General features: G+C 40.5%; 1 protein-coding gene across 7 annotated transcripts in view; it reads right to left on the minus strand.

Moving 5' to 3' along the window:
* The window catches only part of LOC149452212 (zinc finger CCCH domain-containing protein 11A-like), a 334496-nt gene that overhangs the window by 161821 nt on the left and 158464 nt on the right, over positions 1-14211 (minus strand). For all 7 annotated transcript variants that reach the window (XM_089689656.1, XM_089689657.1, XM_089689655.1 and 4 more), the window contains one exon: positions 5617-5691. In XM_089689656.1, the coding sequence (XP_089545782.1) occupies positions 5617-5691 (75 nt within the window). The remainder of the gene's footprint in view (positions 1-5616; positions 5692-14211) is intronic.

Here is a 14211-nt window from a genome sequence, read left to right on the forward strand (position 1 = left end):
ACTCGGCGCTGCACTAATTCAACTGATAATTGTGCAGTCATGCAATGCTATAAACAAAAGAAGACCAAATATTTTGAAGAAAAACAATATTTTTTACTTTCAGCTATAAAAAATATATAGTCAACTCAAAGTTAGTTATAAATTTAGGCCAAAATGTATTCTGCTACATGTTTTTGGTAAAAAAAATCCCAATAAGTGTATATTGATTGCTTTGTGTGAAAGTTATAGCGTCTACAAACTATGGTATAGATACTGCAATTTAGACCATTTTTTTTGCTATACAGGGCTGCGCTAGTTTAACGGACAATTGCGCAGTCATGCAATATGGTACATAAATGAAATTTATGTCCTTTTTTTAACACAAATAGAGCATTCTTTTGGTGGTATTTGATCACCTGTGCACTTTTTATTTTTGGCGCTATAACCAGAAAAAGTTTTGAAGGAAAAAATTTTTTTTGAAAAAAACAATATTTTCTCATTTTGGTCATAAAAAATATCTAAAAAAAACTAAAATTTCATCATAAATTTAGGCAAAAATGTATTCTGCTACATGTTTTTGGTTAAAAAAATCCCAATAAGTGTATATTGATTGCTTTTTGTGAAAGTTATAGTGTCTACAAACTATGGTATAGATCAGGGGTAGGTAACCTGAGAGCCGCAGGACTACAAGTTCCATCATGCCTCTGCAAGCCATAGCTGTAACTGTCAGTTTTGTAATCTTTGCAATGCCTCATGGGAAATGTAGTTCCACAACAGCTAGAGAGCCGCAGGTTGCCTACCCCTGGTATAGATAAAGGAATTTACATAGCTTTTAGTTTCTGACTGCCCATCACATTTCTTGAGGTGCTAAAACACCAGGATAGTACAAACACCCTCAAATGACCCCTTTTTGGAAATTAGACACTCTAAGCTGTCTGCTGAGAGGCATATTGAGTCTATGGAAGATTTATTTTTTTTTCCACAAGTTTCTGGAAAATGTTTTACACGAAGTTGTCATTTAATTTCTCGCACAAGCCATGGGTATATGTGGAATTACACCCCAAAATACATTCTGCTACTGAGTATGGGGATACCACATGTGTGAGACTTTTTGGGAGCCTAGCCACATACAGGAGCCTGAAATCCAATGACCACTTTGAAAGCCTGAAGTTGCGTAACTTCCTCATTACACTTCCTCACTACCTATCACAGTTTCAAAGGCCCAAACATGCCAGGATAGCCCCAACCCCCCCCCCCAAATGACCCCTTTCTGGAAAGTAGACACCCCAAGGAATTTAAAAAGAGGCATGGTGAGTATTTTGCAGATCTAATTTTTTCTCACAGGGTTTTAAAATAAAAAAAAAATTAAAAAAATATGTTTTTGTTTTTTTTCTTCATTTTCCAAAAACTTGTGGCAACAAATGAGATCTGCAAAATACTTACCGTGCTTTTTATCAAATTCCTTGGGGCGTCTACTTTCCAAAAAGGGGTAATTTGGGGGGGATAGGTGCTATCCTGGCATTTCAGGGCCTCCGAAACTGTGATAGGTAGTCTGGAAGTGTAATGAGGAAATAAAGCCCTTTAAAAGCCTGAAGGTGCTTATTGGATTTTGGGGTCCTGTACTTGGCTAGACTGCCAAAAAGTCTCTCACATGTGGTACCCCCATACTCGGGAGAAGTAGCAAAATGTATTTTGGGGAGTAATTCCACATATACCCATGGCATGTGTGAGCAGTAAATCATTTAAGTGACAATTTTGTGTAAAAAAAAAAATATATATATATATATATTTATTTTTGTAATTTTCCAAAAGCTTGTGGTAAAAAAATAAAATCTTCTATTGAATCAACATTCCTCTCAGTAAATAGTTTGGGGTGACTACTTTCCAAAAAGGGGTCGTTTTGGGGGGTGGGGGCGTTTTATGCCCAGCATTAGAAGTTTATGCCACACATCATTCACTCTTCTAACCACCTGAAGACCAAGCCTTTTTGTGCACATGAAAAAAATCTGTATTTTTTGCTAGGATATTAATTTAAACCCCCAAACATTATATATTTTTTTAAAGCAGACACCCTAGTGAATAAAATGGTGAGTACTACAATTTTTTATGGCACATAGTACTCGCGCAGCGATTTTTCAAAAGCAAATGTAAAAAAAAAATACACTTTTTTTACTTTTAATGCACAAAAACACAACATATTGGCCAATTGTTTGGTATCTATTTACTCAGCATACCAATATCTTTTATATTTTACCAAACATGACATGCTTTAAAACTGCGCATGCCCCGTTCAATGGCGACAAACTGCAAACATTTTTAATATCCATAGGCAGAGATTTAAAAGCCTTTAAAAGCTACCATTTTAGATTTACAGAGGAGTTCTAGTGTTAGAATTACTGCATTTGATCTGACGTTCACGGCAATACCTCACATGCATGGTGCAACCACTGTTTACATAACGGCACAGGGTCAAGGCTTGTGCACATAGGTGTGCACGCATGGGAGGGGCAATTTTTTTTTTTTTTACATTGTACCTTTTAATTTTTTTTTAATCACTTTTAATGCTATAACAGGGAATGCAAATAACCCCTATAACTTCAAGTTTATGCCGCACATCATTTACTCTTCTAACCACCTGAAGACCAAGCCTTTTTGTTCACATGAAAAAAATCTGTATTTTTTGCTAGGAAATTAATTTAAACCCCCAAACATTATATATTTTTTTAAAGCAGACACCCTAGTGAATAAAATGGTGGGTACAATTTTTTTATGGCACATAGTGCTCGCGCAGCATTTTTTCAAAAGTAATTTTTTAAAAAAATATATATACTTTTTTTACTTTTAATGCACAAAAACACAATATATTGGCCAATTGTTTGGCAACATATAAAAGATAATGGTATGCCGAGTAAATAGATACCAAACATGACAAACTGCGCATGCCCCGTTCAATGGCGACAAACTGCAAACATTTTTAATATCCATAGGCAGCGCTTTAAAAGCCACCATTTTAGATTTACAGAGGAGGTCTAGTGTTAGAATTACTGCCCTTGATCTACCGATCACGGCGATACCTCACATGCATGGTGCAACCGCTGTTTACATAACGGCACAGGGTCAAGGCTTGTGCACACAGGTGTGCGTGCATGGGAGGGGCAATTTTTTATTTTATTTTTTTTTTTTAGTTATTTTGATTTTTTTATTATTTTTACATTGTACCTTTCATTTTTTTTTTTTTTTATCACTTTTAATGCTATAACAGGGAATGCATATAACCCCTATAACTTCAATGGGCATTGTCATATATTCTTTTTTGAGAAATCTGGGGTCTATCAGACTCTAGATATCTCCTCTGCCCTTACATTATCTAATCAAACCAAAATCGGTGTGATCAGATGCTTTCCCAATTTACAAATGGCGCTGTTTATATCCTGCGAAACTGAAGTGATGAAATGCTTGTAGCTTCCGAATTCTTAGACTATAGAGATGATTGGCACCATTCTGGTCTCCAATCAGCTCTATGGTCAGCTGGCAGAAACACCGGCTGCATTCTCAGATTCCCCTGATGGCACGGGACTGCCCGAGAAGGCCGTGGAAGGCAGCGGGGGAGGGGGGACATCATCTCCCACTGCTTGTAAAAGCAATCTTGCAGCTAATTAGCCACTAGGATTGCTTTTACATGAAAGCCGATCACCGGCTGAAAAAAACAACACCAGGATGATGCCTGGCGCTGTAGGCATCATCCTGGTATAACCATTCAAATCCAGTGATGTACCAGTACATCGCTGGTCCTTGTTGGTTATATATGCTATGTTTTTTGTTTTTTTTTTTGTATGCAGCCAGTGGACTGAATGTAAAAATTAGAAGAAATCTCTGCCATAAAAAGTGTGTGGAATGCCCACCATTAGAATATACCGTCCTGCATACACCCACTTCTAATGGTGGGCACACATTAGGTCACACTTTGCCACAAGTGCCAGTTCCAAGATTGAATAAATGTCTAAATAGTGGCACGCTTGAATAAAAATTGTCCACGTATAAGTGGTACCCCATATGGAGAAATGATGACACCAAGTCCCAAACTATCTTGCCACTACTCCCCATGTAGTCTGGGCATCCAGGGGGCTCCACGTGACTATCTTTTCCCTCGTAAATCCGAAACTTATAAGTATAGCCTGTTGTCCTCTCACAGGTCTTCTACATCTTGACCCCATATCTGGCATGCTTGCTGGGGAGAAATTGTTTGAATGCAAGGCGGCCAGAAAAATTAATGAGGGACTCCTCAACGCAGATGTTTTGCTGGGGAGTATAGACATCTGCAAGTTTTAGGTTAAGGTGATTTGCGAGGGGCTGAATTTTGTGGAGCCGGTCAAATTCAGGGTTACCCCGAGGATGACAGTGTATTGTCGCTGAAATGCATAAAACACATTATACTCTCATATCTATGCCTGGCCATGGCAGCAGAGAACACGGGCATATGATGAATCGGGTCTGCGGACCAATACAACCGCAATTAATTTCTTTTAGTAATGCCCATGTTGAGGGTTAGGCCCAAAAAAAATGTAAATTTAAAAACCGTAATGAGTTTCCATGCGAATGGTCTGGCAAGGTTTGAATTTGGGTTGGCGGCGATAAATTATTGTGCATATAAATTGCTTTGATCCACAATCAACGCATACAGATATTCTGTGAACGCTGGTATAGTGCTGACCTGATCAAAGATATTGACCAGTTCAGACGCTATACTAGCAATGGAGGGTTATTGTACATGAGCGTGTTCCTGGCAATTAAGGGGTTAAATGTGATGACTGGTGTACTGAGGGGAAATCTGACGCTATCTTGGAGGGGTGTGAAAAACCACGGGAGCGTGACTCACGTGTGTGTGTGTGTGTATATATACACACGGGAAATTGGCGGGAATTTTTTTTTTGTATACTAATAATGGCGGCGATCAGCGACTTATGGCCGGACATTTTGACACTGGGGGGAACTGACTTGGGGTCACTGACATCCCCAGTGACACTAATGCAGTGATCAGTGAAAAAAAAAAACCCACTGACACTGTACTAATGGCACTGGGGAGGAAGGAGTTAGCATTTTTTTTCACTGACAGGGTTAACTGTGCAGGGGGAGTGTTTTACTAGGGGACGGGGGTGTGTACTGCAGGGAGACACGCTGATCGGGACAGAAACTCTTCAGCTTGTCAGGAGCCGACAGGCAACTGACAGAGCAGGGCTGTGTGTAAACAATGCAGCCCTGCTCTCTGTCAGCGATTGCCGGTAATGACCGGCCGTGACCCGGCGGCCGAGACCCGCTGCTGCTGACACCCGCGGGACACGTAGGGCCTGTTTTGCAAAACTATGTTTTAAAACATGGTTTTGTACAGCCGTGGTACCCTGCAAACGTTTTGATGCAGTGGCTGGGGCTCAAGTGGTTAAAATGTGGATTATAAAAATGTAAATAACAAATAATTGAATTTACTGTTACAGACTGAAAATTATTATACATTTGTTGGCAAAGCTTGAGGAAATTTCCAAAATCTTACTGTGCATAGGCAACATACATCAATAAAATAGAAATATTTTGGATATGATTTCAAGTGCTAATGTAATGTGCACAGTAAGAAAACAGTATTACCTAAAGGGCTGTCCTGAGAGAACATCTTACGTTTCCCAAGCCTTTGAGACAGATTTCGATGTGTATCTGGAGGATCTGTTCACATAAAAAAAAAAAAAAAAAAAGAAGAAAGAATAAAGCATTACCGTCAAGTCACAGATCAGTAACAAACCAATTTCCATTGACATAATAAATGATGAAGCTGAATGGAGAACACCACTTTTTGGTATTCTGGTCAGAACAAAAAGCATTGCCTTATTTTTTAAATACAGATCTTTTTAGATCTCTAATTATAACCTATTTAAAAAAAGACATGAAGCTGTGCCCACAAAAGGCAAACAAAAAGGAAATGATTAGTAATGCCTGTAGGCTGCCTGCAGCTGAGCCATTAGCGGTTATTGGTTTACACTGCCTTGTTCCACACTGTGTTTCTGTGAAGAGAGCCATTCTATTAGATAAACAGAACTTGGCTTCCTCCTTAGCTGATGTACCAACTACTCTAGTGGAGTATGCTTTGACAAGGAATGGTGGACCTTGTACCTAAGTTTGCAGGCTTGAGTGATGACCTGACAAATCCACCTGAAACTAGAGGAACAAGAAGCAGGTTATCCCTAAGTGGGACCCTCAGGAATGATGGAAAAAAAGTCAGTCTGTCAAAACGAACATATAGCTGAAACATACACTTCAACAGTGCACACCACATCCACATAGTGTACAGAAATAATTTCCGCTGTCAGAATATATAGATCAGCGCTGCAGTCTGTAATCTGCAGTGCTGATAAAGCAGCTAAAAATATGACCGAGCGGTTGAACAGAAGTCGATCCACAAATCCATTTCTGTTCAACCACAGTGGCCATACATGGATCGAAATTCAGCCAGTCCCTGCTGAACTGGCTAAATTATTTGCGATTTCTTGGTCATTCTTGGGATGGAAATTCCTTGCCTTACAACAGGGAGAAAACATTTCAAGGTGTGATGATAATCTTTGCAAGAAGCTGACTTTCTAGCTTTTAAGAGCATAAGGACAACCTGGTAGGCCTCCATTATTTAGGACCTGGGCTTCAACAGCCAAGCTGTTTAAGCCAGTAACCAAGAAGCAGTGTGGTAAACTGGTCCTTGGGACAGAAGATCTAGGCAATCTGGGAGAGCCTGCCAGAAGTCTGAAGAGGGATAATTTATTTATTTATTACAGGTACTTAAATAGCGTCCTCAATTTACGCAGCACTTTACATACACACACACACATTGAGTATGTGTGTGTGTGTATATATATATATATATATATATATATATATATATATATATATATATATATATAATCACACATACTCAAGGGGCGCAAGGTCTAAAGTAAAATACCACTTCCGTCTGGGCCAGTTTGTGGCAATTTGAAGAACTGTAATAATTTAACCAACAAACTGATTTAAGTAAGAGTATAATAAAGAGATATTGCCATCTCCTCACTGAGGACCCTATTATTAAACATCTTGTTGATAAGGTACCTTGTATTAAATTTCCTAGAAATGAACCCCCAGAGAGATTTGCTCATTTCTAGTCACTTCTCTAGTTAGTGGTCCATGTAGCTCCCATCCAAAAAGGACATTTACATGCAGACAATGCTGCTTTCTCAATTTATAAATTCACCTGGTTTTCCAAAATGACCAAGTTCGGTGCGGTTTGTATTGCGACATTTTGTAAACTAAAAAAATAGGTGTGGTGTATTTACATGAGGATGTAATTCATTTTATTTTGGTAAAATGAAGAGACTGTTCTGACAAAGGATTAGGCAACCATGTTAATGTCATCAATAGCAATAATTTGGAGAGTCCCATTGCCAGGCATTTTTCCAGCAACCGTAGTTATAATGTAGAATTCCTCAGGTGTATGCCCTTCTGACAATCCATTCCCACCTGAGGGGAGGTGACTGGCAGAAGGATATTGCAGCTGGAGACCAGGATTTATAAATTAAAGACCACTTTACCACCTGACCTGAATGATATCAGTTTTGTGCCATTTTTTTAGTAAACAAGCTCATTGTGTATAAATGGAGGCATGCATGTGGTGTACTTAACTGTTTCTTAGGTTTCCTTATTAGTTGTGATTTATTTTATATATATATATATATATATATATATATATATATATATTTTAATCCATTGGCAATATATATTTGTTTCAATCTAGATTGTGAGCCCCTCACTCTTAGAGGTAAATGTGAGGGATCAGAGAGAAGTTTTCTTTTGATTTTTTTCAAAATGTTTTTCTATTAATACTTTTTTTTTGCCATGTTTGGTATTGGTGATGGGTTGGAGTTGGCCTGTTTTCCTCCTCTGGTCTGTGGCCTCATAAGTGTGGCTGCCTAGGGGGAGCCCAGATATACTTTTGGATACGCGAATGGGATTGGCTTCTGCTGCAGTCCAAAGCGCATATAGGTACCAGGTTATTGACGTGATTTCTGGTTCCGTCTGGGTGACATAATTTCCTTTTTCATCATTTGCAGTCCAGCAGCCTCATCATTTCTGGCGCCTCTCAGACTGGCAAGACTGCTGGAGTTTCACCATATACCTGGTACTCATCGAGCGGAGACCTTTGGCCTCCACCTGGGGTATTTAATCCGGCTGCTTGTTTGGCAGGATTTTCCTGCCATGTGATTGGTTGGGGGGCAGGTCCTTGGGGAGTGCAAAGGAGATATAAAGAGGGTAGGTGGCCATTAGTAGACTGTTTCTGCATGGCTGAACAGTCACACACAGTTCTCTGGCCATACGAGTAGGATAGTGAGGTTTCCTTGTGATTTTTCTCTTTTCTGATGTGTTGCTGTATTCATTATTCAATCAAAGGGCTATATTTTGTATATATATTTTCTAGTGACCCTGGAAGGTCTGGAAGTTTGGATTTCTCTGCAAATGTCCCTGGGTTATGGTTTCTTTATTTAGCTGTGTGCATTCTATTGTGCAGACCTGATACCCACATCCACTTTGGGATTTTTGTTTTGATGTAAGTTTTATACAAGAAGATTTTTCCCTCTTAGTATATACAGCTAGAAGAGAGATCAGGTATTTATATGTCCCCATTTAAACAGAGTTCAATTCTACCCCCTCTTTGTGCTACTCCCCCACAGGCTGAAGGAAAGAAGGTGGCCAGCCAAAATGAGAGTTGTCCCTCTCCCCTTCACCACATCCCCCCTCTTCACTAGGTGGTGGTAGGAAATGAGATTTTAAGGTATTCTGTCCTATGTATTTTGTAAAATTGGTATTTTGTAGATGGATCTGGACTCATTATCAAAATTTACACAAAAGCACTTTTTTTTTTTTTCAGTCCTGAAGCAAGATTACCATGAAACACGTAGCCTGAACCAGATATTTGATACTGAGCTAGCTTTCAAAAATATGTCTGTTGTAGTCAATAAAAAGATCCCTTCTATTTTATGTACGTGGTGGTGTTTTAATATTTTGAAAACAATAAATGTGCATTCTTTTAACTGATATTATTGGTAATTATGATCAATAAATAATCCCTGCAGTGCATACTTAAAGCGGAGTTCCAGTCATTTTTGTGTTTTATTAAAAGTCAACAGCTACAAAAACTGTAGCTGCTGACTTATGATAAACACACACTCACCTGTCCCAGGATCCAGCGATGTGCTCACCCACGCCGCCCCTTTTTTCCCACTTCTCACGCTGGCATCTCAACTGTGGGCATCAGGCTGTAGCAGCTTGAGGCTTCACAGCTAGGTGCCAGTTGCGCTGTGCGTACCGAGTGGACCTGGGAGGTGTCCCAGAAAACTGCAGGGGGAAGGAGGGAGGCTGAACTTTTACCTCAGTTCACTGGTCCCATACCAGATACCCGCTCTCTCCCCCCCCCCCTAAAAAAAAAAAAAGTACCAAATGTGGCACTGGAGGGGGGAGAGGCAGACAAGTGGAGCTTCTCCTTTTGGGTGGAACTCCACTTAAAGTCCTCTATATACTATGTTGTTTTTTTGGGTTTTTTAACAATAGAACCACATTTTGACCTTGCAATGCTGGTGAGGAAGGAGTTAGAGAGAGGGCAAGACAAGATCAGGTTGAACTGACCCCACAGAGCCACCACAGCATCCACTATGAAGGCTTGAGGATCCATTTACCAGGAGACAAACTTGTTCAGTTTACTACTGATATGTGTATGTTGTACCATGTATTTGAGTTAAGAAGTGCCCTGTTCTCTTTGTATTTCTTCCTTTATGTGAAATGCCTGCTGATCCTGCCATCCTTTCCCCCTGCTTTCCTATTTCAAACCAACAATCCCTTCAATTCAAGGGATTGAAGCACATTCTTCCCAGAGTGGTCAGTTTTCTGGCTGTGCTGGGAGCACAGTCTGCCTGTCCTCCAATGGGCAAGACTTGTGCTGACTTACCCACCCCTCCACAGCTCTTCACTGGGAAGATCAGTGTATTGTTCTCTCTGCCTCCTGCTGACACAAGTCAGTGCAGTCCCCATGCCCAACTCTCCAGGCCCATTTTGCAGCTGAGGATAAAGTGATTAATGATCACTTATAAAAAAAAAGAAAAAAATGGCATTTATACATTTCTTTATATACATAAATGTTTTGCCTTTCATTTCTTTTCTAAACTAAATGGGTTCTCTTACAAGGTGAGGGTTTTAACATTGAACCTGTAAGCCAGGAGAACCAAGGCTGGTATCCCCAACCCACAACAGGTCTTGAAACCTTGCTGTGAAAAGACCATTGCAGAGACCAGAAGTTGAAGGCTGAGGAAAATGAGTATGGTGGACAGGCTTGGAATATGCAGTTCTAGCAAAACCACAATTTAAAAAGTTACTCTTCAGTGTGCAAGATTTCTGAGTGCACCATGGTGGTTGATGTAATTCACTGCCATGGAATTTTCCTGGTTGGGTGGCCTTGTAGTCGAGAGGTACTTAGGAAAGTGTCATAGGAATTTTTCAGACCAGTGGGTGGAAGAACTTCTCCAATTGCAGGGCTGGGCCCGCCAAGCCAGGGAAGGCCTGATCTTGGGGTTCAGGCATAAGTGATGGTCCAGAAATTGCATCTTCTTGTCCCATGCAGCCAAGATGTTGAATTGCAAGGGTCTAGAATGAAATTGGCAAATGGAACTGCCCTGAAAGAGGAAATCTTTAAGCTCAGGACCCTCACACAAAGGAGGAGGGTCGGTTGTCTTTTGAACTGCAGCGGCTGAACATGGTAGGGGAATGTTTGGAGTTTTCCCTGGGAAAGGAAGCTCTTGGACAGAGAAGTATAAAGGAAAGTCTATATACTTCACAAGATGAGTTGGCTCCACCTTTGACTTTTAGATGTTTAGAATCTGCCCAATCCTGTGGAGGGTTTGAACTGTCTGATGGGCATAGATTCACAGTCTGTGTTGACCGTTTCCCCAGTAGAAGGTCATCTAGGTCTCACTATGGGAATTCCCAGGGGATGAAGCAAAGGAAGTACAGGGTCTAGCATCTCGGTAAAAGCCAGAGGTGTAGTGGATAGACCAAACAGAAGGAAAACAAATTAGTAATGTTGAGAGCCTACAGCAAAAGGCAAACATGCTTCCTTTCTCTTGGGTAGGTTTATGTAGAAAACCTGGAACCTTTCCTTTTTAGAAACAATGAACAAAAAAGTAGCTGCACAAGAGTTGCATGGAGGCTAGTCTTTGTTGGGATGCTGACAGGTTGGACAATATGCAGGGTGAAGGTAGACACCGACATTCTAGCTTTGAAGACCCTATATAACACAGTTTGGACCCAGATGTCTGAAATGTCCTGGGACCAGGCAGCAGCAAAAACCACCAGATGTCCATCCATTCTGACAAGTGGAAGTGTTCCCTCATTGCAAGGATGTTTTGTTCACTGGTTTAAAGGACTTGGGAGGCCAGGACTTATGGTGGAACCAAGTCCTAGACTTGGCCTTGGATAATATTAAATTGTGATCACCAGGAAAATGGCGACCGCATTTCCCGCGCATGCGCAGTCACCTTTTTGCGCACACGTTTTTCAATATACACCTTATTTGTATATTTTTGATAATAGAAGTCCTTTGGGCATTTCATAATCCCCCAGCCATTGGATTATAATCTACTGGCCATTGCATGGAGCTTGGCTAAACACCACTCCATCTGGATAGAGACATCAGCAAAATGGAGGCCGTACGGCTCGCGCATGTGCAGTTTAACGCGGCTGTACATGCTTTCCAACCAAAAAAAATTGCGACCGGAACACTCGCGCATGCACAGTGTGATGCGCGTCGGCCATTTTCAGAAAATCGAAGTCACCAAAAGCATGGTGCTCGACATGAGCAGTAGGCCAAACTTCGCCAAAATGGCGCTAGAGCGATTGGGCGCAATTTTTCCTTATAAATAAGAGCAATGAGACGTCAGGCCCGCATGGTATCACCCCTACAGCAGACGTGTCATTACACGAAACGCGTCTAGGAGCAGCCCTTGCACGCCTTGACGTCACGCCGCTGGATCAGGAGGTCCGGCGGCCACCCCATGGTTCCACTGGTCAGTGTATTCAGGAGCTTATTATTATTACTCACAATCACCCTGTGCGTTTATGCTCATATTGTTACTTCATTAACTTATCTAAATAAACCCTTTCAATACTACACTATGAGCACTTTTATCTTTACTACTTGGCACTGAGCCTCCACACCTCAGCCCAGTATTCCAGGTACCTGTCCAGGCTGGAGAAGTAAGAGTGTTAGACCAGACCATTATCCCCGGCACCTGCCATCTGAGCGACCACCAGAGGATACTCCCATTACCAGGCTATACTTTCACAGGACCTTCGGCTACATGAGATCTCTATACGCGCATTAAGATTGCGCTTTCGGTGAGTGGGCAATCTTTCTATACCTTCATGTCGGGATACTGGAACACACTCGTTTGGATTGAAGTCATATTTATTATCTGGGACTGTTTACCATTCAGTTTATAGGACTCTATTACGTAGGATTCATATCCAGCTGATTGTATACACCATATGCATTTATTTTTTATAGTGCTGCACTCCCAATTTTATGTTGGATATACAAGAAAGGCTTTGTGGTTCCTTTTTAGTGTATTAGCTGCTTATACGGTGCGCTTGCTAGCTCACATACTTACATTAGTGTCCCGAGATGTTTATCTCTGTCTCTTGGGTCAGAACATATTCGGTGGTATCTAATGGCCTGACTGTGTATGATGGCACGTTTCGTGTGTTGGGGGTGGAAGCTGGAACTGTGGAGGTTGTTGCATCTGTCAGTGGGTTTCCTGTATATTGAGGTGTGAAGTGTATCATCCCTGATGTATACTGTGGTGTCTAGGAAGTTGACGTGCATGTTTGAGTATTCCATTTTAAGTTTGATTGATGGATGAAAAGTGTTGATCAATGAGTAAAATTGTTTTAGGTTTTCTTCACCTTCTGTCCATATGATGAAAATATCATCAATATAGCGATAGTATCTGTATGGTTTTTGTTCCATGCTGTTCAGGAATTTTTCCTCCAGGTCAGCCATAAATAAATTGGCATATTGGGGTGCCATTTTACTTCCCATCGCAGTACCCATGTATTGAAGATAGATGTCTTTATTGAAGGCAAAGTAGTTTTGTGTAAGTATGAATTCAATGAGCTATGTAACATCCTCAGCAGTGTATTTGTGGTTTGGTGAGGATGATAAGGATCTGTGACATGCAGCTAATGAATCCTTGTGAGGGATATTACTATACAGGGATACTACATCCATAGTCACTAGAAGTGTATTAGATGGTAATTGCTGTATGTTGTTGATCTTGTTCAGAAAGTCAGTTGTGTCTTGCAGGAAACTAGCAGTATTCATGACTAATGGTTTTAAAAGTTTTTCTACAAAGCCTTTGAAGAAGGGGACATACCCCGAAAGCTTGTCCTCAAAATTGCATGTTAGTGCAAATAAAAAAAGTATCACAGACAGTACTCAATTGTTTCTGTCGCAAATGCACTAATACGGCTACAATCACCTCAAGTTAAAATTTTGGAAATTGTTCTTCTGTTCATTAAGGTATCACTTAAAATCTTACTCAATATGGGTGTACTCATTTACACACACACACACATAAAAATAAACACAAACACACACACATACACACATACATACATACATACTCACACACACAGTTAAGTCCATATATATTTGTACACAGGCACGATTTTATTTTTTTCAGGTATTTATCAAAACATATTCAAGCTATAGTTATATAATGGATATGGGCTGTAAGTGCACACTCTCAGGTTTAATTTGAGGGTGTGTACATCCAAATTGGAGGAAAGGTTTAGGAATTACAGCTCTTAAGAGTAGCCACCCCCCCTTTTTCAAGGGACCACAAGTAATTGGACAATTGAAACAAAAGCTGTTTCATGGCCAGGTGTGGGCTACTCCTTCGTTATTTCTTCATTTAAGCAGGTAAAAGGTCTGGAGTTGATTCTAAGAGTGGTATTTGCATTTGGAATCTATTGCTTTGAACCTACATCATGCGTTATAAGGAGCTGCCCTTGCAAGTGAAACAGGCCATTGTAAGGTTTCAGAAATGAAACAAATCCATCAGAGAGATAGCAGCAACATTAGGAGTTTCCAAATCAACAGCATGGTACATTCTGAGGAAA

The sequence above is a fragment of the Staurois parvus genome, unplaced genomic scaffold (genome assembly GCF_062004578.1).
Source record: "Staurois parvus isolate SC_StPar_1 unplaced genomic scaffold, SC_StPar_1.0 ptg000488l, whole genome shotgun sequence".
NCBI classification, from domain to species: domain Eukaryota; kingdom Metazoa; phylum Chordata; class Amphibia; order Anura; family Ranidae; genus Staurois; species Staurois parvus.